Source organism: Aphelocoma coerulescens, unplaced genomic scaffold (genome assembly GCF_041296385.1).
Source record: "Aphelocoma coerulescens isolate FSJ_1873_10779 unplaced genomic scaffold, UR_Acoe_1.0 HiC_scaffold_77, whole genome shotgun sequence".
Taxonomy (NCBI): domain Eukaryota; kingdom Metazoa; phylum Chordata; class Aves; order Passeriformes; family Corvidae; genus Aphelocoma; species Aphelocoma coerulescens.
Window position 1 is genome coordinate 472,409 of NW_027184063.1, and position 24,438 is coordinate 496,846.

A 24,438-nucleotide genomic window follows, 5' to 3' on the forward strand; every position below is an offset into this window, starting at 1 on the left:
CCCCCTCTCTACTTGGTCTCCACCCTCCCCAGGCTGCTGGGAGTCCAGGAATCCAAAGCTCCCCCTTTGGTCTTCCTACTTAGGGATGCTGGGGGTTATGGGATCCCCAGGTCCCTTCTCCCCTTATTCTCTGCTTTGGGGTGCAGGGGGTCCAAGGAGTCCCCCCTCCGCCTCTCCAGGCTGTTGAGGGTCCCATGAATGGCGGCGCTCCCCCCTCTCTGGGCTCCCCACTTTGGGGTCCTGGGGGTCACAGGGGTTTGCTCCTCCAGACTGCCGGGGCTCCCCTGGTCCCGGTACTGCCCCTCTCTGCTCGTCCCACTCTGGGGGTCCCGAGGTTCCCCCTCCGGCTCTCCCAAGGGGTCCCGCAGCCCCCTGGATCTGGGCTGGAGGTGGCTGTGCCTGACCCGGGCAGACCCAACCCCCACCACGGGGCGTACCCCACATCCCCCTGCCCGCTGCCAGGGCTCTGCTGGCACCGCCACAGGGACCCCCAAAAACACCTCCTGGGGACCCCCAATGTCCTCACAAGGGGCATTTTCTGCTCAGCTTTGGAGTTCTTCATTCTCCAAACATCCCCCCCAAAAAAACCCAACCCAGGGAACCTCCCCGGGATATCTGGGCCGAGCTCCCCCTCCCCGGGCACCTGCGGGATGGGGGGCGATGATCCCACGGGTGGGGGGCTGTGAATTCAGGGAGCCCTCGACCTCATGTGGGGAGTGACTGGGTCTGAACTGGGGGCAACTGGGTTCAACTGGAACCACACTGGAAGATAATGGGAGCAGCTATGCCCATGCTGGGGTCATACTGGGATCCTATTGGAAGTGACTGGGATCATACTGGGAGTATCTGTGATCATACTGGAATCAGACTGGGAGGGACTGGAAAGGTGCTGGACATGACTGGAACCACACTGGAGGTGACTGGGAGCAACAGAGACCATGCTGGGAGCAAATGGGATCGTATTTGGAGTAACTTGGAGTGACTGGATTCATACTGGGAGCAACTGGGCCCACACTGGGAGTGACAGGGAGTCACTCTGGGCATGACTGGAATAATACTGGGAGTATCTGGGAGTGACTGGGGTCATACTGGAAACATGTAACCATGCTGGGGGTGATTGGGTGCAACTGGGATCATACTGGGAGTGACTGAAAGCAACTGGGATCATACTGGCATTGAGAGGGAGCAGTTGGGATCACATCTGGGGACACTGGGACCATACTGGAAGTGACTGGAACCATACTGGGAGTGACTATGGGTCCTACTGGGATCATCCTGGGAACCACTGGGATTACAGCAGGCGTGAATGGAACCTGACTGGGGGTTACTGGGAGCTGCTGGGCCCATGTTGGGAGGAAAATGTGGACACTTTGGGAGCAACTGGGATCAACTGGAAGGTACTGGAACCATACTGAGGGGACTGAGACCACAACTGAGACCACAACTGGCATCATACTGGGAGCAACTGGGACCACACTTTGGGAAACTGACAGAAACTGGGATCATGCTGGAGGACCCTGGAAGTAACTGGGAAAGACTGGGATCATCCTGAGGTAACTGGAACCTTACTGGGGCAACTGGGAGTGCCTGGGAATGACTACAAGCATGCTGAGGGCAACTGGGATATACTGGGAGTGTCTGTAACCATCCTGGGGGTGACTGGAACCGCACTGGGAACAGCTGGGATCATGCTGGGGGGAAATGGGACCATGCTGGGGGCACCTGGGAGCAACTGGATCTATGCTGGGGGCAACTGGGCATGACTGGGACTATTCTAGGGGCAACTGGGATCATACTGGGAGAAACTGGGAACAACTGGAACTATGCTGGGGGCAACTGGGATCATACCAAATCACAGTGGGTCCATGCTGGGCGAGACTGGGATCATACTGAGGGTGACTGGAATCATACTGGGATTGACTGGGAGTGGCTGTGAGCAACTGGAATCGTGCTGAAAGCAACTGGGAAGAAGTGGGAGTGACTGGGAGCATGCTGGGGGTGACTGGGATATACTGGGAGAGACAGGGAGTCACGGGGGCTCATGCTGGCATTGACAGGGAGCAACTGGGATCACACTGGGGGTCACTGGCATCATATTGGGAGTGACTGGGGCCTTGCTGAGATTATAGTGGGTGTCAGTGGGGGTTACTGGGAGCTACCAGGCCCATGCTGAGAGCCTACTGGGGATGCACTGGGAAAAACTGGGAATGATAGGATGCATGCTGGTGACAACTGGGATGTACTGGCAGTGACTGGGATAAATCTGGGGGCAACTGATCCAACTGATGCTAAGGTAACTGGGAGTGCCTGGGAATGAGCATGAGAATGGTCAGGGCAACTGGGATATACTGGGAGTGTCTGAGACCATGCGGGTGGTGACTGGGACCACACTGGGTGTGACTGGGAATGTGCTGGGGAGAACTGGGACCACGCTGGGGGCAAATGTGAGTGACTGGGGCCCTGCTGGGAGAGACTGGCCTCATACTGGGAGTGACTGGACTATGCTGGGGCAACTGGGAGAACTGGGAACACACTGGACAAAAGTGGGAAGAACTGGGAGCAACTGAGACTGTGCTGGGGGCAAATTGCATCATAATGGGGAGTGACTGGGTTCATACTGGGAGCAACAGGGATTCTGCAGGGAGTGAGGGGAAATGACCAGGATCATACTGGGATCATACTGGGCTCATACTGGGAGCAGCCCTTTCCGGCCCCGGGACCCCCGAGCCCCTTTCCCGGCCATGCCGCCCCTGCAGCCCCCAGATCCCCCGACGGGGTCCCGGCAATCCCAGGGGTTCCCCCTCTCGGGGGCCCCGCTTTGGGCTTCTGGGGCTCTCCTCTCTCCGGGGTCCCGCTTAGGGAAGCCGCGGCTCTCCCGGGGGTCCCCAAAACCGGTGTCCCCCCGGCCCCGCCGGCCCCGCGCCGTCCCCACGGGGCCCCGGCAGAGCTCGGAGGGCCCGGCCCGGGAAGCCCAACCCCCACCGCGGGGGGACCCGCATCCCCCCGCCCCCGCCGCGGCTCTGCCGCCACCGGGACCCCCAAAAACACCTCCCGGGACGCCCCGATATCCGCCCGAGGGGCATCTGCGGCTCGCCTTTGGAGTCCCGCAAGCTCCAAACATCGCGCCCGCCCCGACAGAGAGGATGAAAACAGCGAGCCCCAAATAGATTTCCTGGGAGCTCCAAATATCCCTCCCCCCTCCAAAAGCACCGCCCGGGATGTTTGGGCCGAGCTCCCTCTCCCCGGGCACCTGCGGGATGCGGGGCGGGCGATGCTCCCGGCCCGAGCGGCTGCGGATGCAGAGAGCGCTGCCCGCACGTGGAGCCTCCTCCGCCTGCTCCGGCTCCTCCTTCTTCCCCCCGGCCCTCCTCTTCCTCCTCCTCTGTCCCGCCTCCTCCTCCTCCTGCCCTTCCTCCGTCGCAGCGGCCGCGGCCCGGGAGCTCTCGGGGCAGCGGGGCCGGGCCGGGCCACGATGGGAAAGGGCTGGGTCAGCCCAGGGCGAGCTGGGGCAGCGGAGGTTTGGGGCAACAACGGGAAAGGGGTGGGAGAGGGGGGATCCGGGGAGGTGGGACAGCGGGAAAGGGGTCCCAGTGGGGTCCCCCAGTTAACCCCAGCACCCCCAAACCCCGTCCCAGCCCTCCCCGTTCCCTCCCCACCTCCGGCTGAGTGGGGGGCTCAGCCCAGGACCCGTCGCCGTTCGGGGCTCCCCCGAGTGCAGCAAACGGGACAGTGCCCCCCGAGTGAATTTTTGGGGTTCGCTCTACCATCGGCGCTTTAAGATGCCCTGGTAAAGTCGGTGCCCACTATAACTCCCGTTAAAAGGGCAACACCACTCCCGTTGATTCCGGCAGCAGAGCCCCGGGGGGGTTTGGGGGTCCGGGCAGGGTTTGGGGGCCCCGGGAGGGTTTGGGGGTACCTGGGTGGTGCCGATGATGGCTATGGGGACCCCGTGCTGGGTGTGAACATTCGCGAGGGACTCTTAGGGGGTTTTGTGGGTCCCGGGGGTTTTTGGGGTCCCGGGGGTTTTTGGCGGTTCCTGAGGGGGGTTTTCAGGCATCTCAAAGCGAGGGTTTGGGTGATCCCGGTGGGAATATTTGGGGGTCCCAAGGCTGTTTTGGAGTCCCTGCCGGTGATGGAGATGGGGACTCCATGCCAGGTATAAACCTTCTCAAGGGGTCCCGGGGGGTGTTGGGAGGTGCTGTGGGAATTTTGGTGTCCTGAGAGGGTTTTGGGGGGTCTGTATGGGGCTTTGCGGTCCTGGGGAGTTTTTGGAGGGTCCCGGGGATATTTTCGGGGTCCCAGGAGAGGTTGGGGTTCCCCGGGGGGGTGTTGGGGATTCCCGGGAGGTTTTGGGGTACCTGGGCGATGCCGGTGACAGAGCTGGGGACCCCGTGCCGGGTATGAACCTTCTCGCTGCGCACGGGCAGCGTCAGCGTGTTCAGGGAGATCCTGGGGGGCCCGGGGGGTTCACCCCCAATCCCGGGGGACCCCAAATGCTGAGGGACCCCCTGAACTCCCCTCACCGCTGGATCTGCTGCAGGCAGGGGGGCACCAGCACTCGGCCCCCACCCCCCACTCTCCCGGGGGGCTGCAGAAGAAATCTGGGGGGCACAGACGGGTGAATGGGAGCTGGGGGTCCAGGCCTGGGAGCCGAGGGCTGGTGGTTCCAGAGCTGGGTGAGGGGGCTGGGCAGGTCCAGGGCTGGATGCTGGGAGCTGGGGGGATCCAGGGCTGGATGCTGGGAGCTGGGGGCATCCAGAGCTGATGCTGGGTGTGAGGTGCTCAATGGATGCTGATTCTGGTTGCAGATTCTACTTCACTCTGCATCAGGAAGACTCTCGAGCTGATAGTTTCTTCTGTCACTTCCCTACCTACAAGTCCCTGGCCCCGCCTCCCAGCAGATTCAGAGGGTCTGTTTGCAGAGACACATTCATCACATTCCTTTCAATGTTTCCCTGAAATCGCTGTATTGTTACACTGAATTCAACAAACCTCTGCTTTTGGTGGATGCCTTTTTCTTGGAATGGACAAGAGACCTTCATGTGTGCAAGCCGTGTGCCTTCCTGCTTGCTCTGCTCTGAGGGCAAAAGTCGCTTTCTCTATTCAGCTGTGCTGCTCCTTTCCACTGTGGTGGCTCCAACAATGGACACTGGCACTTCAAACCAGTGGGAGGAGTTGGAAAATTTGAGTGAAAATAGATTATCCAGAACCCCCCTTGATCTGTCCTCGATCACTCACTGGGCTTGAGGAGATCCTTGATAAGTGCTGCCCGGGAAGCCTGTGAAAACAGGAGTCAATCTGATTTTACCACCCGTGTGCTGTAATGCAGCCTCCAAAAGGAGCGATGCTTTTCTGCACCTGTGCACGCACGCGTCTAAAGCACGTGAATCCTCCATTAGTTCCACATTCATTCTGAGGCTTTGCACCCAACTGTTGATTTGGTCCTGATGTTGCTCATTTTAGCTTCAATGCCCGTAAAACAAAGCAGATCAGAGGAAACAAGAAATTTAAAAACTCAAGAACAACCTCTGATGAAAATGCAGAAGAAAGATTTTATTACAGCATAGTTTTTCTTTTATTAAATCTTTTGTCAGTAGATATGTTGTGCCCAACTACTTCTTTATGCCTTTTGAGCCACAGGTATTTATCATTATTCTTTTTAGTATTTATTATGCCTTTGGAACACCATGTACAACAGACTGATGCAATCTCAAGTAGTTTTCTGTCCAAAGAGATCAAAAATCACGTTTCTTCATCCCAAAGAGACTAAAGCCGGTGTGTTTGGTGTCCCATCTCCCACAGCCGGTCCCGGTGTCTCCGCAGGGGATTTCTGCCCTGGGGCAGCCCCGTGGCCATGGTGACACCCTGAAACACAGATTTAAAAGAAACAAAGATTTTAGTTATAGGCTAGCTGTGTTGAAATTAGTTAGAATAAGAAAGAAGTTGAGCTGGACTAGAGTTAATTAAAATAATTAATAAGAGATTTGAAATGGTTTTTAAGATGTTAGTAATTGATTACAGAATACTTGATGATCTGTCATTTGTATGTTTGTTTAGCTGTGCTTAGAATTAGAACGGGGAACAGAAATATTGATCAGTTGGTGTAGGGAACAAGGACAATTCCCAATTTCCTCCCTCTGTGGGAACCTATTCAAAAGTCAGGCAAGAGGAAATTTGGAGGTCACTAAAGTAATTAAGATTGTTAAAGTTCAGAGAGGCAAAAAAGGTCCAAGTGAGGGAGATGAACTTACTTCATCTGTCTGGGACCACCGACCCAATTCGAGAGCAGCGACTCAATTCAGAGCACGCACTGCGCATGCTTAGTGACATTAAAGCTCATTTCCATACGAAGCGGAGAACGGCAGGGGTCACTGTTATAAATATGTATTTGTAGTTTGGATATTCATCACTTTTGTGGCTAAATGAACTCTGTAACCGTTCATACCTGGGCACTGCGCATTAGGAAGCTGTTCCACGCCGCTGTCCGGCGCCAATAAAACATTCACTTTCTACTCTAAACTGTTAGAGAGCTTTTGTCTGTGTCAGCTGGATATCGATATGAGATCGATATTCACATCTTGGTAAATCAAGCCCCGAGCACGGACACTGGGGCCGGTGTGCGAAGGCGTTTGGGACTGCACGGACGTTCTTTAGCAGCAATGTTTGTGTTTATTCTCTCTGTCTTTATTCCCTCTCTCTTTACTCTCACTCCATTCTCTTTCTTCTTATCGTGTCTCTCTTTTACCCCCTCTCTTTATCCCCTCTCTCTTTACTCTCACTCTATTCTCTTTCTTCTTATCGTGTCTCTCTTTTCCCCCCTCTCTTTTTATTCCCTTTCTCTTCACTCTCTCTCTTTATTCTCCCTCTGAAGAAATGAATACAAAACCTACATATTTTAGCAATATAATATTGAACATTTATTAGTAGAACAAAGGCAAATCACAGCGCTGGGGCGCTTGGCAATATTGCCAGAGGCGCCCTCCATTCATTTTACTGTGGACTTAAGGACTCTCTTAAACTGTTCCATATTCATTAAGCCCACAAAGTCATTTACACTTCACTCAACTTTCCCCCCTCTCCAGAGGCGCCCTCCATTCATTTTCCTGTGGACTTAAGGACTCTCTTAAACTGTTCCGTATTCATTAAGCCCACAAAGTCATTTACACTTCACTCACCTTTCCCCCTCTCCGGTCTCTGCCCCTTCCCCCAGCACGCCGCCGCCTCGGTGCTCGGGATCGCTTCAGAACTGAAGGCAGGCACCCCCCTCCGGTGCCTCCCCAGTCTCCAGCCTCATTTGCAGCTGCCAGTTCCCTTGGGAGGGGTGAGTTCTGAGGAGAGAACAGTCTTCCTGGGATGCACGCGGTTTGTCTTCTTTGTTCCTCTAAGATATCTCGGTTCCTGGCTCTGTAGTTTCTCAGCTCAAAAGACATTTATTACCATGTGTTTATAGAGAAAAAAAACCGATGTACTAGAAGGAAAAAAAAAAAAAAAAACTAAAAGTAAAATAGATTTTACAGTAAAATAGCATAAAATGATTATGGGAAAAAAAAGAAAATAACGGCAGAGGTCATTCTGTTGGGACTTTGGGTCTCTTCTCCGAGCTCCGAGCTGGGTCTGAGCCAAGAACCGGTGGGCTGGGACAGACATCGCTGCTGAGGGGCTGAATATTTCCGAAACTGTCTTGGGGTGACCTTATGATGCGTATCCCATATCGCTGCCTATGCCCAGAAATTAACTTTGTGCCTTTCTATGCCTCTAAACTGAGCCTGAGAGGGGGAAGGAAAAACTGAGCAAAACTTTTTCAAAGCAGTTTGCAGCTTGTTCAAGGTCACATAGAGATAGCAGGCTTTTTTTTTTCCCCTAGCTGTGGCAGGGGAGTGAGGAAGCACCCGGCTTGCTGCTTTCCAGTCAGCTTTTGGCCAGTTGTTTCAGTTTCTTGTTTTCTGGAGAGAGAGACTGAGAGATGGACTTTGCTTTTGCTTCCCTGGAATTCCGGATTTTCTCCCTTTACTACTGGACTGCTTTCAACCTCAGAGCACATCGGGAGGACTTTCCACTGGGCACAGAGGGCCTGGCCCTGGCCCAAGCCCCAGCTCCGAGGAGACCAAAGGGAGGACTCTGACACTTTCCCAGGTTTTTCCTCTACAGCGAAACATTTTATTATTTAGCATTATTTTCCTTTTCCCGTGTGTTTGTTAAATAAATAGTTTTTATCTCCTTCACTTTCCTTCAAGGAAAACTTATTTTTTCCCGAATCTGGGGGGGGAGTGGGGGGGGAAGGGGTGGTTGTGCCTTCTCTCAGAGGATATATTTCTAAATTTGGCCAAACTGGAACAAATTTAGTGGTGCCCAACTGCGTGGCTCGAAGGAAAGTGAAAAATAACCCTGTGCTAATTACATTTTGGTTTGAATTTACCTATTCTGTGTTGGGGTAAAGTAGTCACCATGCTGGTTGAGTTCATAATGTCTCTCTGGATCAATGTACTCATGTCTTTCTGGTCCTTAGGCTTCATTGAGGTACTAGTGCTTTTTTGGTCCCTAGGGTTGTTTGCCTATCCACAACTTGCTCCAATCTTGTCCCTGATATGTAAATTTTACAGAGCAGGGAGACGAATCAGGATTTCTATTTTGCTGTGCTCGGTGATAATGATTTATAAGAAGTTGACAGAGGCACAGGCAGCTGTTCGAGGTGTGTATGATAAGTGGTTTCTCCGTCCTAACCCCAGTCCTAGCTTCGGTAGCCTGTTTTGGGAATTTATTAGTAATTGCAGCCAGATTGTTAGAGGAGGAGGAGACGGGATTTCCCTTCCCTTTAAATTTGATAGGTTATCTTTTGAGAATGTTCAGTATCCCCTGGATGTTAAAGAGACCACCTTCCTGGCATTTAATCTGATAAGCTTCCTCTATGTGCTCTGTATGTCTCGCAGCTTGTCTAGAATGAGAGCTCAGATTTCCAGGGTGACTGCTGAGACACCTGACCCAGAGGTGGAAAATCCTGAGTGGTGTGGGGAATGGGAGGACATCGGCCAAACCCTAAAGAAATTCTCTGACCCGATAGTTTGGGATTTCCCATCTGAACAAATTCAGAAACCAGCTGAGGTGGGGAAATATCTGAAAGAGAAATACAATGACAATTGCAATGAGAACAAGCTCCTTGCAATATGTTGGGCTTTGGCATATGCCTATTGCACGCTGCAGCAGGTAATGGTAGAGAGGCAGGAAGATCAATCAGCAAAGCCTGCAGATACCCCAGTCACTCAGGCTGCAGATAAACCAGACAGCCAGCCCAAACCAGATGGAGAGTCTAAGCCACTGACAGTGGCTCCTGTCACGAGGAAAAAGCACACAACCAAAACTGATCGCCCAGTGAAAGATGATGATGATGCAGGGGAAGGAACCTCAAAAGATGCAGGGGAAGGAACCTCAAAACCACCAACGGAGTCAGGCACAGAAACCATTACTGAGTCCATGTCCATAAAGGACCTTCACAGCCTAAGAAAGGATTACACCCGACAGTCAGATGAATCCATAGTAAGTTGGATGGTCCGTATTTGGGATGCAGCAGGTGATGATGTGATGCTGGACGGTGCTGAAGCGAGGCATTTGGGATCCCTGTCACATGATCCAGTGATCAACCAAGCGATGAAAAGGGGGGCTGACTCTACCAGTGTCTGGAGACGGGTTCTGACAGGCGTGACTGAAAGATACATGTGCGGAGATGATCTCTACATGCAGCAAACCCCGTGGAAGACCACAGAACAAGGGAGAGAACTAAGGGTGGGAGAGGTTATCTTCGCAAATGACCCAGGATTGAAAAGTCCAGACCAGGCCAGAGTTATTCCATACATGTGGCAAAAACTCATACAACTTGGGCCACCAGAATACGCTTCTGCTTTAGCAATAATGAAACTGGACTACGATGCGAATGAGACCGTGAGGGATATGGCAGTGAAGCTCTGAGCATCTGCAGACTCTGTGCATGGCCCAACACATGCAAGAATCGCAGCTGTGGAAACACATATGCAGAAAATGGAAGATGAAATGAAGAAGAGTCTCCAGGAGATTAAAGAGTGCCTTCTCCAGAGAGAAGGTACATCCCATGAAGTGAGCTGTGGAATTTCCTGTGTGACAGTGGGGAAAACATGAGGAAGTGGGGTGGACAACCCACTTCTGCTCTGGCAGCACGAGTGAGTGAACTGAAGGAGCGCACGTCTCAGAAAGGAGGATCTACCAAAAAGGAAGTAGCTCCAGTTGCCTGTAGCCAAACTGCCAGAAATGATGGAAAAGACGATGGCATGTCCAATTCCCATGAAGGAACCTCTAAGATACAGGCCCAGGGAAAGAAGGATAACCAGGCATAGAGGGGCCCTGCCTCTAGCCAGGTAGAGGTCAGGGAAAACCGTGGTTTTTGGACTGTGTGGATTCGTTGGCCTGGTACATCAGAACCACAAAAATATGATGCCTTGGTTGACACTGGTGCGCAGTGTACAATAATTCCATCGCAGCATGTGGGGGTAGAATCTGTTTCTATTGCTGGTGTAACAGGTGGATCACAAAATTTGACCTTGGTGGAAGCTGAGGTGAGCCTGACTGGAAATGAGTGGAAGAAACATCTCATTGTGACTGGCCCAGAGGCCCTGTGCATTTTGGGCATAGACTTCCTCTGGAACGGGTATTTTAGAGACTCAAAGGGACTCAGGTGGGCTTTTGGAATAGCTGCTGTGGAGACAGAGGGCATTAAGCAATTGAACACTTTGCCTGGGCTGTCAGAGAACCCGTCTGCAGTCGGCCTTCTGAAGGTGGAAGAACAAAGAATACCAAGTGCTACCTCAACAGTGCATCGCCGACAGTACCGGACAACTTGAGATGCTGTGATCCCCATCCACAAGATGATCCGTGAGCTGGAGAGCCAAGGGGTGGTCAGCAAGACCCACTCACCCTTCAACAGCCCCATTTGACCTGTGCGCAAGTCTGACGGGGAATGGAGATTGACTGTGGACTATCGTGCTTTGAATGAAGTGACTCCACCGCTGAGCGCTGCTGTGCCGGACATGTTGGAGCTCCAGTACGAGCTGGAGTCCAAAGCAGCAAAGTGGTATGCCACTATTGACATTGCCAATGCATTTTTCTCCATTTCTTTGGCAGCAGAGTGCAGGCCTCAGTTTGCTTTCACCTGGAGGGGTGTGCAGTACACCTGGAACCGACTGCCCCAGGGGTGGAAGCACAGTCCCACCATCTGCCATGGACTGAGCCAGGCTGCACTGGAAAAGGGTGAGGCCCCAGAACATCTGCAGTACATTGACGACATCATTGTGTGGGGGAACACCTCGACAGAAGTGTTTGAGAAAGGAGAGAAAATCGTCCAAATTCTCCTGGAAGCTGGATTCGCCGTCAAGAAGAGCAAAGTCAAGGGACCTGCCCGAGAGATCCAGTTCCTGGGAGTAAAGTGGCAAGATGGATGGCATCAGATTCCCACTGAGGTTGTCAATAAGATCAAAGCAATGTCTCCACCGACCAACAAGAAGGAAACACAAGCTTTCCTAGGTGCCATAGGCTTTTGGAGGATGCATATTCCTGAGTACAGCTAGATTGTGAGCCCTCTCTACCTGGTTACCCGCAAGAAGAACGATTTCCACTGGAGCCCCGAACAGCAACAAGCTTTTGCCCAAATCAAGCAGGAAATCGCTCATGCCGTAGCCCTTGGCCCAGTCAGGACAGGACCCAAAGTGAAGAACGTGCTCTACTCTGCAGCTGGGAGCCATGGTCTGTCCTGGAGCCTTTGGCAGAAGGTGTCTGGTGAGACTCGAGGTCGACCACTGGGATTTTGGAGCCGAAGCTACAGAGGGTCTGAAGCCAACTACACCCCAACAGCGAAGGAAATCTTGGCAGCCTATGAAGGAATCCAAGCTGCCTCAGAAGTAATCGGCACTGAGGCACAACTCCTCCTGGCGCCTCAACTATCGGTGCTGGGGTGGATGTTCAAAGCAGAGGTTCCCTCTACCCACCACGCCACTAATGCCACATGGAGCAAATGGATTGCTCTCATCACACAGCGCGCCCGTATCGGAAAACTGAATCGCCCTGGGATTTTGGAAATAATCACAAACTGGCCTGAAGGTGAAAACTTTGGTCTCGCTGATGAAGAAGAACAAGTGACACGTGCTGAAGAAGCTCCACCGTACAACCAACTGCCATCAGAAGACACACGCTACGCTCTTTTCACCGACGGTTCTTGTCGCATCGTAGGGATGAAACGAAAGTGGAAAGCAGCCGTATGGAGTCCCCCATGATGGGTTGCAGAAGCTACTGAAGGAGAAGGTGGATCAAGCCAGCTGGCTGAACTCAAAGCTGTTCAACTAGCCCTGAACATTGCTGAAAGAGAGAAGTGGCCAAAGCTCTACCTCTACACTGATTCATGGATGGTAGCCAATGCTCTGTGGGGATGGCTGGAAAAGTGGGAAAAAGCTAATTGGCAGCGTAGGGGAAAACCAATCTGGGCTGCTGAAGAGTGGAAAAACATCGCTGCCCGAGTAAGAAAGCTGGTTGTGAAAGTCTGCCATGTAGATGCCCATGTCCCCAAGAGTAGGGCTAATGAGGAACACCAAAACAACAAGCAGGTAGATCAGGCTGCAAAGATAGAAGTGTCACAGATAGATTTAGATTTGGAAATGTAAAGGAGAGTTGTTCTTAGCTCGATGGGCCCATGATGCCTCAGGCCATCAGGGCAGAGATGCCACCTATAAGTGGGAACGAGATCGAGGGGTGGATCTAAGCATGGACAGTATCTCCCAGGTGATCCATGATTGTGAGACATGCGCTGCGATCAAGCAGGCCAAGCAGGTGAAGCCCCTGTGGTACGGTGGGCGGTGGTCCAAATACAAGGATGGGGAGGCCTGGCAGATTGATTCCATCACACTGCCTCAAACCCGCCAAGGCAAGCGCCATGTGCTCACAATGGTAGAAGCCACCACAGGATGGCTGGAGACCTACCCTGTGCCTCATGCTACTGCCCGGAACACCATCCTGGGCCTGGAAAAGCAAGTCCTTTGGAGGCATGGTACCCCTGAGAGAATTGAATCTGACAATGGGACTCATTTCAAGAACAGCCTTATAAACACCTGGGCTAGAGAACATGGCATTGAGTGGGTGTACCACATCCCTTACCATGCACCAGCTGCAGGCAAAATGGAACAGTGCCATGGATTGTTGAAAACCACCTTGAAGGCACTGGGTGGGGGAACTTTCAAAAATTGGGAGCAGCATCTGGCAAAGGCCACCTGGTTAGTTAACACCCGAGGTTCCACCAATAGAGCTGGTCCAGCCCAATCTGAATCCCTGCATACAGTAGATGGAGATAAGGTCCCAGTAGTGCATGTCAGAGGCCTGTTAGGAAAGACTGTGTGGATAAATTCTGCCTCGAGTACAGACAAACCCATCTGTGGGGTTGTCTTTGCTCAGGGACCTGGTTGCACGTGGTGGGTAATGCAGAAAGATGGAACAACACGTTGTGTACCGCAGGGAGATCTGATTGTTGTGTGAAAACCATCTGTAATGTGGAATGCCTGTGTACCACTGCTTGCTGATTGTCTCTGTCACTGTTCGTACATAGCTGTGTATATGTATATGTATATGTATATGTATATGTATATGTATATGTATATGTATATGTATATGTATTGATGTGGGTGTGTAGAGTTAGAATATCTTAGTTTGGGCATTGAGCCAATGATATGGGATAAGGGGTGGAATGTCTTGGGGTGACTTTGTGATGTGTATCCCGTATCACTGCCCTATGCCCAGAAATTAACTTTGTGCCTTTCTATGCCTCTAAACTGAGCCTGAGAGGGAGAAGGAAAAATCTGAGCAAAACTTTCTCAAAGCAGTTTGCAGCTTGTTCAAGGTCACACAGAGATAGGGACTTTCTTCTTCCCAGCTTGCTGCTTCCCTGGTCAGCTTTTGGCCAGTTCTTCAGCTTCTTTTTCTCCAAAGGGAGACTGAGAGCTGAATTTTTTTTCATTCCCTGGAATTTTGGATTTTCTCCCTTTTCTGATGGGCTGCTTCAATATCAGAGCACATTGGCAGGACTTGCCACTGAGCACAGAGGGCCTGGCCCTGGCCCAAGCCCCAGCTCCGAGGAGACCAAAGGAAGGACTCTAACATTTTCTCAGGTTTTTCCTCCACACTGAAAGATTTTATTATTTAGCATTATTTTCCTTTTCCCGTGTGTTTGTTAAATAAATAGTTTTTATCTCCTTCACTTTCCTTTGAGGAAAACTTATTTTTTCCTGAACCAGGTTCAGGGGAGGGGTGGTTGTGCCTTCTCTCAGAGGATATATTTCTAAATTTGGCCAAACTGGCACATATGCAAATGAACCAAACTTACAAAACTGTGAAGAACTCCTGACCTGTTGTCCATCTTGGGGTCCCTCTTGGCAGTAGCCTCTGGCTACCCTGGGTGTACCTTTGAAGGCCTTGCAAATAAATACCTACCTTTATTCCCTTATTCTGGTCTAGCCTCTGTTTTTAGGTGGCCTCTCAAGGCATCAGCAGGGGCTGCGATTCCACACTTGTGGAGACCAGAACCGCCCCCAGGATCCCAACACTGCCTGACAGCGCTCCGGACACCGGGATGGTCGCGCGTCCGAGTCTCGGCCACTGTGCTGCTGCTTCGTTTGCTCGTAGGCAAACACCCAGAGGCCACTGTTAAGCCCGGATGGTCTCTGCTTCTGCCCTCTTCCTGATCCCGTGCAGGGATGGAGCACTGCTGTGCTTTCAGGAAGCTGCTCTTGAAAGCTTCCAGCATTCCAAGCTCCTTTGCCCTCCGTGGAGGCTTGCCACGGAATCCCTCACAGCTGCCTCCAGAGCATACTCCTGTTGGCTGTTCTAAAATCCAGGGCCTATCAGGGTGCTCAGCAAGACCTCTGACTCCACAGTGTTGTGGAACTGGACCTTCAGGACAGGGACCTTTCCAGCCTGAGCTGCCCTCGTTCCTCTGTGTCTCTGCACAAAACATGGCATGGTGTGGATACAAAAATGCTGCTAGCAAGGATTTTCTTGCTATTTTCTAAGCCCGTGAGAGACTTTTCTCTCTCACAGAAGAGGCAGCAGAGTTATGTAAACAACCAAACACCTGCAGCTTTGAAAAGTCTTGTTTATAGTACAGTAGAAAAATATTTTGACAATGGATGCTTTAGGATTTTAGCCAATCACGCCAAGGGGTGGCTGATCCTTTGTCCAATTAGACTATGAAGAAAAAAGTCTATGAAAGAGTTTGTAAAATAATTAAATAAATCAATCTTGCTGCACAATTCCTGCCTGCTGGATCTTCTCTCCTCCTCCCTACAGCTGCAGGACACGGTGATATACCCTAGGGTTGCAGTAATAGCACGGAAGAGAGCGGCAGGAGGGGCCTGTGTGTCCCAGGGCTCAGGTTTTGCGCCGCTTCAGCACCGCAGAGATGCAGGTCAAGTGAAGAAGCCAAACTGTTTATTAATAGGAGGCGAAGCAAAGGGGATGAGCTGGGAGGAAAAAAGGGGATGGGCAGGGTCTGAGGGCTGGAGGGATGGAGCTGTCAAAAGGGAGGGAGAGGGCAGAAGCTATGGGAGCTTTCCACAGGCTCAGCTGTGACCAGCATCAGCTGTGCCTGGAGCTCCAGCTGCTCTACTCTGTCTCCAGATGGTCTCATCTTCCAGGATATCTGGACATCTTAAAGGGACTCTGGTTCTGAGCCAGCAGATGAACGTAGTTCTGCAGCTCTTTTGTTGAATATTTCCTGAACTACGATGTTTGTCTGGGAAGGGCTGTCGTCTCTCCTCAGGGCTTGAAGGGCTGGAAGAGACAGGAACAGAGCCACGGTCAGAGCCTGGATCTGCAGGAATCCAAGCAGACCTTCCTGCCAGGGCCATCTCGCCCAGCTCCTGCCATGGCCAGAAGACAGCAGGGGCCAAGGAGATCAGCCAGAAGGTGCTGGCCATGAAGCTCCCCACCGTGTCCCTGAAACCTCTCTGTGCTCTGCCCACGTCACCCCGAGTCCACACATGGAGCAAAGCCCCCCACAGCCAGGGCAGGGATTGCAGCTCCCGAGCCAGGCATTGCAGCTCCCCCCGCCAGCCCCCGCTGACAGCCCGCTGCCCTCACTCACCCTCACTGAGGACCTGGAGCTCTTCCTTCTGCCCCCTCAAGAACACCCTGGCAGTCCCTGGGAGCACAGAGGCGGTCACGGCCCCGCGGCACAGCTCCCTCGCAGCGGCGCTGCCAGCCCCGTGGCCACACGCTCTCCTGCCCCGGCAGGGCTCAGCCCGGGCCCGTGCCGCATCCTGACGCCCGAGGGCACGGCTGCGAGAGGGCGGCAGCGGCCCCGAGGGCAGGCGGGGCTCCACGGCCCCGGGCACGGCTGCGAGAGGGCGGCAGCGGCCCCGAGGGCAGGCGGGGCTGCACGGCCCCGGGCCCGGCTGCGAGAGGGCGGCAGCGGCCCCGAGGGCAGGCGGGGCTCCACGGCCCCGGGCCCGGATGCCGCTGCCGGGGCAGCAGCCGGGGCCGGGGCCGAGCTGCGGCGGGGCGGGGAGGGGCCCCGGGCTCGTGGCTCACCGATGAACCTGACGGCCGCCTCTCGCAGGGACTGCTGTGGGCTGTCCACGAACGGCAGGGCCTGGTGCAGGCGCTCGGCCGCTCGGCTCCTGTCCTCTGCCAGCTGCAGAGAGCGCCAGGAGGGAAGGGTTGGCGCGGGCTCAGCCCCTTGGCCGGGCTCTCTGCGCCCAGCCCTGGCCTCCCCTGCCCGCACGGCCCCGAGGCCCGGCCAGCAGCCGCTGGCGCCGGGCTCTGGAGGGGGCCGAGGGCCGGCTGCTGCCCGGGGAGCCGCGGTGCCGCCCCGCGCCACGGCCCAGCGGGGCCGGGGCTCCATCGGCAGCCGGCTCGGGGCCACAGGAGCCTGGAGAAGAGCCCAGGCAAGGGAGCGGCGTGTGGGGCGCAGGCTGGCGCCCCTGGTGCAGCACCGCAGCCAACCCCACACACTGGGTACCAGGGGCAGGGGGCTTCTCCAGGCTCAGCTTGGGCTTCCAGGCAGTCCTTACCAGGAGCTTGGCAAACTTCAACCTCTGGTCCTTCTTGAGCAGCTGCTCGAGATCTCTCCTCTTCAGGAACTTGGCTGCACAAATCAATGTTTCGCGAGAAGCCTGGAGAGCAGCAGAGACCCAGAGATGGCACCACGGCCCAGGGCACAGGACCCGTGTCCCTGTGCCAAGGCTGGGAGGAGGCTGCAGCCTGGGAGGTGCCAGGGCTGGAGGCAGCCGAGCCCCCTCCCAGGGATGCAGCAGCATCACACAAAACCTTACCTTTGCCACACGCCAGTTCTCATCATCCCAGTAGATTATAAGTGGGTAAAGGCTCTGGTTCACAATCGTCTTCAGGGGCTTTTTTCCCTCATCCACTACCAACTCCATCACCTTGGAGAAGAGGTGAATGGAGAGCAGCTGCACATGGCTATTGTCCTGGAGGAAAGGAAACCAACTTGATGCCATGATGATTTTTTGCCTTTTCTTTCATACCCCGTTTATATACCTTTTTATATTCTTAGTGGTTTTTGGCCTACATTCTTAGACTTATTTTGTTAAGCTAGGAGACTAAACATCTTAGAAACCGCAGACACCAAGGTCCTCTCCAGAACACATTTTGTAAACTAAGATAGGGCCATCGAGGGGGAAGGTTCCTTAGGGAGGGGGGCTCAATTGAGCCTCTCACTGGGGAATCTTTGATAGCTATGCTAATTAGTAAGATCTATAATGTTATACCCAATCTATCGTGTGTGTGCATTGCGGGGCGCATTTCGGCCCATTCCACGTGGGCGTGGTGCACCTAAGGATCCTTATAATAAATACAGAGGTAAAAGCCCTTTCTCCCTTCTAACCATGTTTGACTCTTGATTTTAAGACCAGGAAAAGGCATCAAACTACTCCAGGCCCACCTAGGCAAAGGCCTGAAAATGCAAAAGGCACAAAATTTCTGGGCAGCACCCAGTGCCTATGGCTGGGGCACAGAGCCTTACATTTTCAAAGAGTGGCAGGAGCGCCTCAGCCAGTTTCGGGGCGGTGGTGCTGGATACCAGGATGTCTTTGTTCTCGAGCACATTCATGAACACAGAGAGGGACATCCTGACCACCTCTCCATCTTCATCGCCCAGCAGCTCCACAAGCCGTTGGGACAGGCTGCCCATCCTTCTGGCCTGTGTGGAACACAAGGCTGTGCTGTGAAGCCATGAACGTCTGCACTGCCTACACCACCCTGGCCCTGCAAGCCCACCCTGCTGCCGCAGGGCCCAGAGGCCAAAGGCCTGTCCCAAAGCACTGGGGCAGCTGAGCCGGGAGGCAGGAGAGCTGGGAGCAGCTGCCTCAGCTCCTGAAGCCCAGCCAAGCCCATGTGACTGCTTTCCCCAGCGCAGCTTCAGCCGCTGCCGCCTTCTCACCATTGCGGGATCCTTGCTGAGCACCACGAGGCCTCTGAGTGCCAGGCGACATCTCTGCCTGCACTCGCTCAGCAGGTACCTGGACATGATCTCCAGGACACTGTCACCGCATTCCCTCAAGTCCAGGCACTCGAGGACCTGAAAGGCACAGGGCAGTGACAGGGGAGCCGGCCGGCAGGAGCCCGGAACCGCCCAGGGCTGGGCCCAGGCAGCAGCGCAGGGCGCGGGCACCGTCCCAGGCAGCTGCGGCTACGAGAGGGCAGAGAGGCGGGAGGCAGCTCAGCGAGGCAGCGCTGGCCGTCAGGCTCACCTCCACAAGGAATGCCAGGAAGGGCAGATCCCAGCCTGGCTCCTTCCTGCTCAGCAGCCCAAGCAGGAGGAGTGCAATCCCAGAACACATGGGGAGGGAGACCCGGCGCATCTCTCTGGCAGAGGGAAAAAGGCATCAAGGCTGTGAGCTGGGGGGGCAAACATCTCCCAGGACTGACTCACAGAGGTGCAGGGGATGTGGGTGCTCTAGGAGGTGGCTGCTCCTGAGCACCCTTCTCCAGCCTTTTCCAGTGCCCTTGGCCATCCCTCATTGACCAGGCCCTCTGGCCCATGGCCACAGGGGCTGTGTGGGGCACCTCGGGCACAGGGCACAAGTGCCGGGGGCAGTGGGGAGAAGGGGGTCTCACCTGGCCAGCAGACCCACTGCATAGTGCTGGGTGTCAGCACACAGCAGTGTGTCCCAGCCACGCTTGCGCTCCATAGCCACCACCTCATTGTCACAGCGCAGTCGACAGAGCAGAGCCTTCATGGCCTGCACTGCAAACCTGTGTGCAGAACAAAGCCCAGGTCACACTGGGAGCACTGGCGCTGGCCACAAGGGCATGGGAAGGACAGGAGGACTGGGACCTGTTGGAGTTGGTGGGAAGGCGGTGTTCCTCCCGGCACGCTCTCCAGAAGCGATCAACTTCCTCTGGCATCTGCTGTGTGGTGATGACAACATGGGAGAGCAGAGCCACAAAGATGCGGGAGGAGTAAAGGTTCATTGCCTCGTGGCACCGAGGCACCTGGACAATCACCCACAGTGCCAGAGTTGCCTGAAAAAGAAGCAGCCCAAGACAGCGCTCAGTGCTGAGCTGTCCATGTGGCAGGGCCTGAGGGGAGATGCAGGGGGAGCACCGGGCCTGGTTCCCCCTGAGCCTGCCCCTAGCTCAGGTTTCAGCCCAGCACCTGAGGCAGGGAGAGGATGGAGAGCTGCTGGAGCGGCAGCTTGGGGGCAAGCAAAGGCCAGTTCCAGAAACTCACAGCCAGGGCAAAAATGTCCTTGTTGTCCCCATCAGAGGTGGACATGCTGTGCAGAGGCCAGTCCTCCATCACACAGAGCAGTGTTGGCAGCACCTTCTCCAGTGTGCTGCCTGACAAGCCTATGAGTCTCCACATCATTGTGGCAGCTCTGTGGGATCAGAGCTCTAAGTCAGGGGCGTCTCAGTCACAGTACCATGCCCTGTGCAGCTGTGGGGGCCCAGGTGACAGAGCCCCGGTGCCCTGAGGGGCAGGGAGGGAGCATGGCAGCAGGCTCAGGAAACAGAGGGGCCTGAGGGTCCTGGAGCTCTCCGCCTGTCTGGCAGACCCCATTGGACAGGCGGCACAGGGCAATGGGCCCTAAGGGCTGGTGAGCCCTGAGCTCTCAAGGCAGCTGGGCCCCGTACCTGTCGCACGATGGGGCACAGCGCAGGAGGGTCAGCACCACATCAGCGGGGTGCTCTTCAGCCAGCCTCAGAACGTTAATGGGCAGCCTGGGATCCACAGTGACATGGGACCCGAGTCTCTGGTGAATGTTCCTCACCATGGCTGGCACCTGGAGGAGGCATGGGGAAGACTTGGAGCACTGTCCAAGGGAGCAACTTCCCCAGCTGCCCCCAAGAAATGCTTCCCTTCTCGACTCACTGCTCTGGTCTCAAAGGCTGAGGGGGCCCAGCAGCTGTGGCTTGAGGGGGCACAAGATCCTTGGAGTGTCCAGCCCTGGCCCCAGGCTGCTTACCTGCTGCTGAGAAGAATCAGCACTCTCCTTGAAATAACCCAGTTTGGGAGCATGAATCCCAGTGGGAATGGGCATAGTGTCAGTATTTGGGATGCCCTGAGTCTCTCCGGTGTCGGTGTTTGTGATGGCCATGTCCTCAGTCCCTGCCATGAGAGTCTTCGCCGTGTGATCATTCATTGGACTGTCAGAGTCTTCTGAGGGTGCAGTGATATCTGTGCTGACACCAGGCTCTGCCTGGAGCTTGGTCAGCCCAGAGTCAGGCTCAGCTGTGCCCTCAGTTGCTTTGGTGCTGGTCTTTCCACGCCGGATGCACATGAACTTCCGGAACATCTGCAGGAGAACAAAGGACAGGGAAGAGAGGGATGTTCCAAGGGGTGCTCCAGGAGCGGTGCTCGGCTGAGCAGCGACAGCAGGCCCAGCCCAGGTGGGGATGGCTGCAGGTACCTGCACTGTTCTCCGGAAGCGGCCATGGGCACGGTCCTTCTTTTGTGTCCGGTCCAGGGCTGCATCTGGCAAAGAGCGAGCGCAGCCAGAGCTGAGGGGCTGCGGGAGAGGCCGGAGAACGCAGCCCAGCCCTGCACTCCCCAGGCAGGGACAGCCCCGGGATGCCCAGGGGATGGAACATGACTGCTGCAGGGGGTCTGGCCTGGCCCCTCTTCCGTCCTATCCATGGGCCTGTTCTCCAGGGATGGGATGGGATGGGATGGGATGGGATGGGATGGGATGGGATGGGATGGGATGGGATGGGAAGGGATGGGACGCGATGGGATGCAATGGGATGGGATGGGATGGGATGGGATGGGATGGGATGGGATGGGATGGGATGGGATGGGATGGGATGGGATGGGATGGGATGGGATGGGATGGGATGGGATGGGAAGGGATGGGATGGGATGGAACGGGACGCGATGGGACGCGATGGGACGCGATGGGATGGGATGGGATGGGATGGGATGGGATGGGATGGGATGGGATGGGATGGGATGGGATGGGATGGGATGGGATGGGATGGTGCCAAGCTGGCTGCCGCCATCAGCCCTGTGGCCCAGCTCTGTCACTCACTGTCCTGCCGTGGCTGGAACTGCTCCAGCTCTTCAGGCTGTTGTGCTGGGGCAGCTCCAGGGCCTTTTTTCCCCCTGAACACTTTGAACAGGCCACGGAATCTGCCCGCCATGCCGCAGTCTGGCCTCGAGGGCACCTTCAAGAGAGATGCCTGGGGAAAGCTCTGAGTGAACAAGTCCTGCACTTGTGCCTTGAAGGCACCAGCAGCAGAGAAGCCTCAGGAAGGCTACAGGACAGCAAGTCCTGCACCCTGGTCTCAGAGGGCTCCTGCCACAAGGACAGGAGACTCCTCGTCAAGGATTGTGGTCAGCAAAGCCAAGGGTCTGGCCTTGAGGGCACCGGCCACAGGGATGGGAGATGCCTCGGAAAAGCTCCGGGGCACCAAGTCCCACGGTCTGCCCTTGAGGGCACCTGCAAAAGAGAAGCCTCGAGAAGGCCACAGGTCACCAAGTCCTGTGGTCTGGCCTCGAGGTCACCTGCAGGAATAACGCCTCGGAAAAGCTCCGGGTCAGCGAGGAACGAGTGCGCTGTGCGGGGGCTCCTCACGGCACCGCTCTGTCCCGTCCTGTCCCGTCGCGTGCTCCGAGCACTGTGGCGTGGCCGCGTCGCCGCCAGCCCCTATGTCAGCACGTGTCACAAAGGGCCCTGGGACACCCTGTCCCGTTCCACCCCACGGTGACCGTGCTGCACCATGTCACAAAGGGCCCTTGCACACGCTGCCACCTGCCCTGGGGCCACCCCCAGCCCACCCCAAGTGGCCCAGGTTGGAAGGAATGCCCTGCCCCAAGTGTCTAAGGCAGCCCAACAGGAATTTTAGCATCGGCTCCAGCCATAAGCAAACGCTCCCCTGCTCTGTGGGCTCGGGGCAGCACCAGGAGCCCCCACGGCTGCCGCCGCAGCCGCCGCGGGAAGGGCTCTTCCACAGAAGCTGGCACGGCCTCCTTGGGACACGTCCCGGCCGGTGGCCATCCTAAAGCCGGGGCTGTGACACAGACAAGGAACGTGTGGGCCAGGGCACGAATGCTGCTCTGACCCCTGGGGCCCGGGGAGCGCTGAAATCAGCAGGTGTGGCAGAGTCCCCTCCGAAGCAGACCTGCCACCCCCAAGCCCTGGCAGCGCTGGTGCCCATCTCCTGCCCCAGAGACCTGTGCCCCCAGGGGCTTCTCTGCCAGAGGGCAGCCAAAGCCAAGGTGCATTGGGGTCTGTGCTCCTTCCTACAGGGGGCTGTTGGCAGGAGCAGCTGGAGTGACTGGGGGCAGCGCTTGGTATCCAACAGGAGATGTTGCTCCTTCCTGGAGTGAATTTTTTCATGGAAGGGATTAGCAGTAGCACCAGAACAGCATCAGCTGCTGAGTTTCACAGGGCAAAGAGATTCTACAGAGACACTGTGACGTTTCCTTGTGCTTTTCTGTCTTTCTTGCATTCTGGAAATGAAAGAATTGGCCCAGCCTCTGATATTCAACATTCCTGTTGCTGTGTGTCTGGCTGTGGCAGCTCACATTCAAACACAACTGCGTCCCTGCTGAGCAGGGCAATGGACGGCCACAAACAGGGAGGTTCCCCAGGGAACATCAAGGGAGACACCTGGGGAAGTGCAGAGGATAGGGATAGCTGTGGGAGGAGAAGCTGTTCTGTGTCTCTGATGATGGTGCCAGCACCCTGAAGGAGCAGCCAAGACAGGCGCTGGAAGCACACAGGTCCCACCCTTTTCTGCTGTCACATGGACTCGGGACACACTTGTTGCCACAGGTCCAGCAGCCGTGATGCAGGAACAATGGAGGGCCATGCATTGGTAGGGAACGGCCTCCAGCAAGAGCAAAGCAGGATCCTCTGGCAGCAAAGCCTGAGCTTGTGAACCGGGCCATCTCCTCTGCACACAGCAAAGTGCTTCCCTCCACCCCTGAACGTCTGCCAGCTTTTCTTTAGTGCCGGCTGCATCTTCCTTTGTTCCAAGCAAGTCCAGGATTTAGTTTGGAAGCTCATGTACGTGTCTTTAAGGGGCCTGCATGCAGGAGAGGGATGGCACCTGCAGTGCAGGGCTTGTGTCCCATCAGAGTCTCTCTCTCACGATGGCACCAATGCTGCTGCCTTGGGACGCCTGACTGTGGAAGGCGAGTCTGCCCTCAAGCACGGCCACTGAAGTCAGTCAGGGGCACAGGCTGCAGCTGAAGCTGCCAAGCGTCGCTGTGAGGCTGGCAAGGCAAGAGGAAGCCATTGTGGCCAATTCTGCTGGAGCCTTTTGCCCAGCCACGTGCAGCTGTGCCCACAGTATGGCCCCGTTTGGCGTCCCGGCTGGTGCGGATGCCTTGTTGAGCTGGTGCCGGCATTGGGGCTCCTGCTGTTCCTGTGCACGCTCTGGTGCTGTTTCTGTGGCGTCCAGAGCTGTTTCGGCAGCAGCGACTCGGCAGCCCTGCTCGAGGAGACATCGCCGCCCTCCCCATGGTGGCAGCAGCTGTGCGGGCCCAGAGCTCTGTGCCAGGGGGGCCTCGGTCACAGCCCCGTGGCCTGGGCAGCCGCGGGGGCCCGGGCTGGCCGCCAGCCCTGCCTCTGCCCACCGCCCCTTCTTGGCAGCAGCCAGGGGCCGTGCCCCAGCAGGGCTCCCCGCCCTCCTTGTCCCCAGCCAGCCCAGCCTCGGCACCTCGGGGTGCTCCCCACCCTCCTGCTGAGGCCCGGCCTTGAGGGCTTCTGCCGCAGGCCTGGGAGATGCTTCGGGGAAGCGCCAGAGCAGCCGGGCGGCAGGAACGAGGCGGCTGCCTGGAGGCTGCTTATGGCCTCTGACAGCCACTTCCTCGGGCCTTCCCACCACCCCAGCCCCTCAGGGGCCTCCTGTTGTTCTGCCAAGGGGCAGAGGCGATTTAAAGGACACAGCACCGGGAAGAATGCTCTTATT

General features: G+C 55.7%; 1 protein-coding gene across 1 annotated transcript; it reads right to left on the reverse strand.

Moving 5' to 3' along the window:
- Nucleotides 1-15,524: 15,524 nt before the first annotated feature.
- Nucleotides 15,525-21,660, reverse strand: LOC138102493 (maestro heat-like repeat-containing protein family member 7). The gene is made up of 15 exons (XM_069000190.1): nucleotides 21,549-21,660; nucleotides 20,931-20,995; nucleotides 20,487-20,816; nucleotides 20,155-20,303; nucleotides 19,751-19,898; nucleotides 19,355-19,542; nucleotides 19,135-19,272; nucleotides 18,768-18,882; nucleotides 18,458-18,595; nucleotides 18,041-18,217; nucleotides 17,331-17,486; nucleotides 17,070-17,171; nucleotides 16,588-16,690; nucleotides 16,142-16,198; nucleotides 15,525-15,828 (listed from the first exon to the last, which is right to left on the reverse strand). Exons 1-15 carry the CDS (start codon nucleotides 21,658-21,660, stop codon nucleotides 15,707-15,709), a joined length of 2,100 nt encoding a protein of 699 aa, XP_068856291.1. The 3' UTR covers nucleotides 15,525-15,706.
- Nucleotides 21,661-24,438: the final 2,778 nt, after the last annotated feature.

What these genes read in the sequence shown, in the direction of transcription:
- LOC138102493 (XM_069000190.1), bottom strand. Translation starts at nt 21,660, where the DNA reads ATGGCGGGCAGATTCCGTGGCCTGTTCAAAGTGTTCAGGGGGAAAAAA. An exon ending in GTTCCAGCCACGGCAGGACA is followed by an intron (nt 20,996 to 21,548) that starts GTGAGTGACAGA and finishes GCTCTTTGCCAG; the next exon opens with ATGCAGCCCTGGACCGGACA. An exon ending in TGTGCCCCATCGTGCGACAG is followed by an intron (nt 19,899 to 20,154) that starts GTACGGGGCCCA and finishes CTGATCCCACAG; the next exon opens with AGCTGCCACAATGATGTGGA.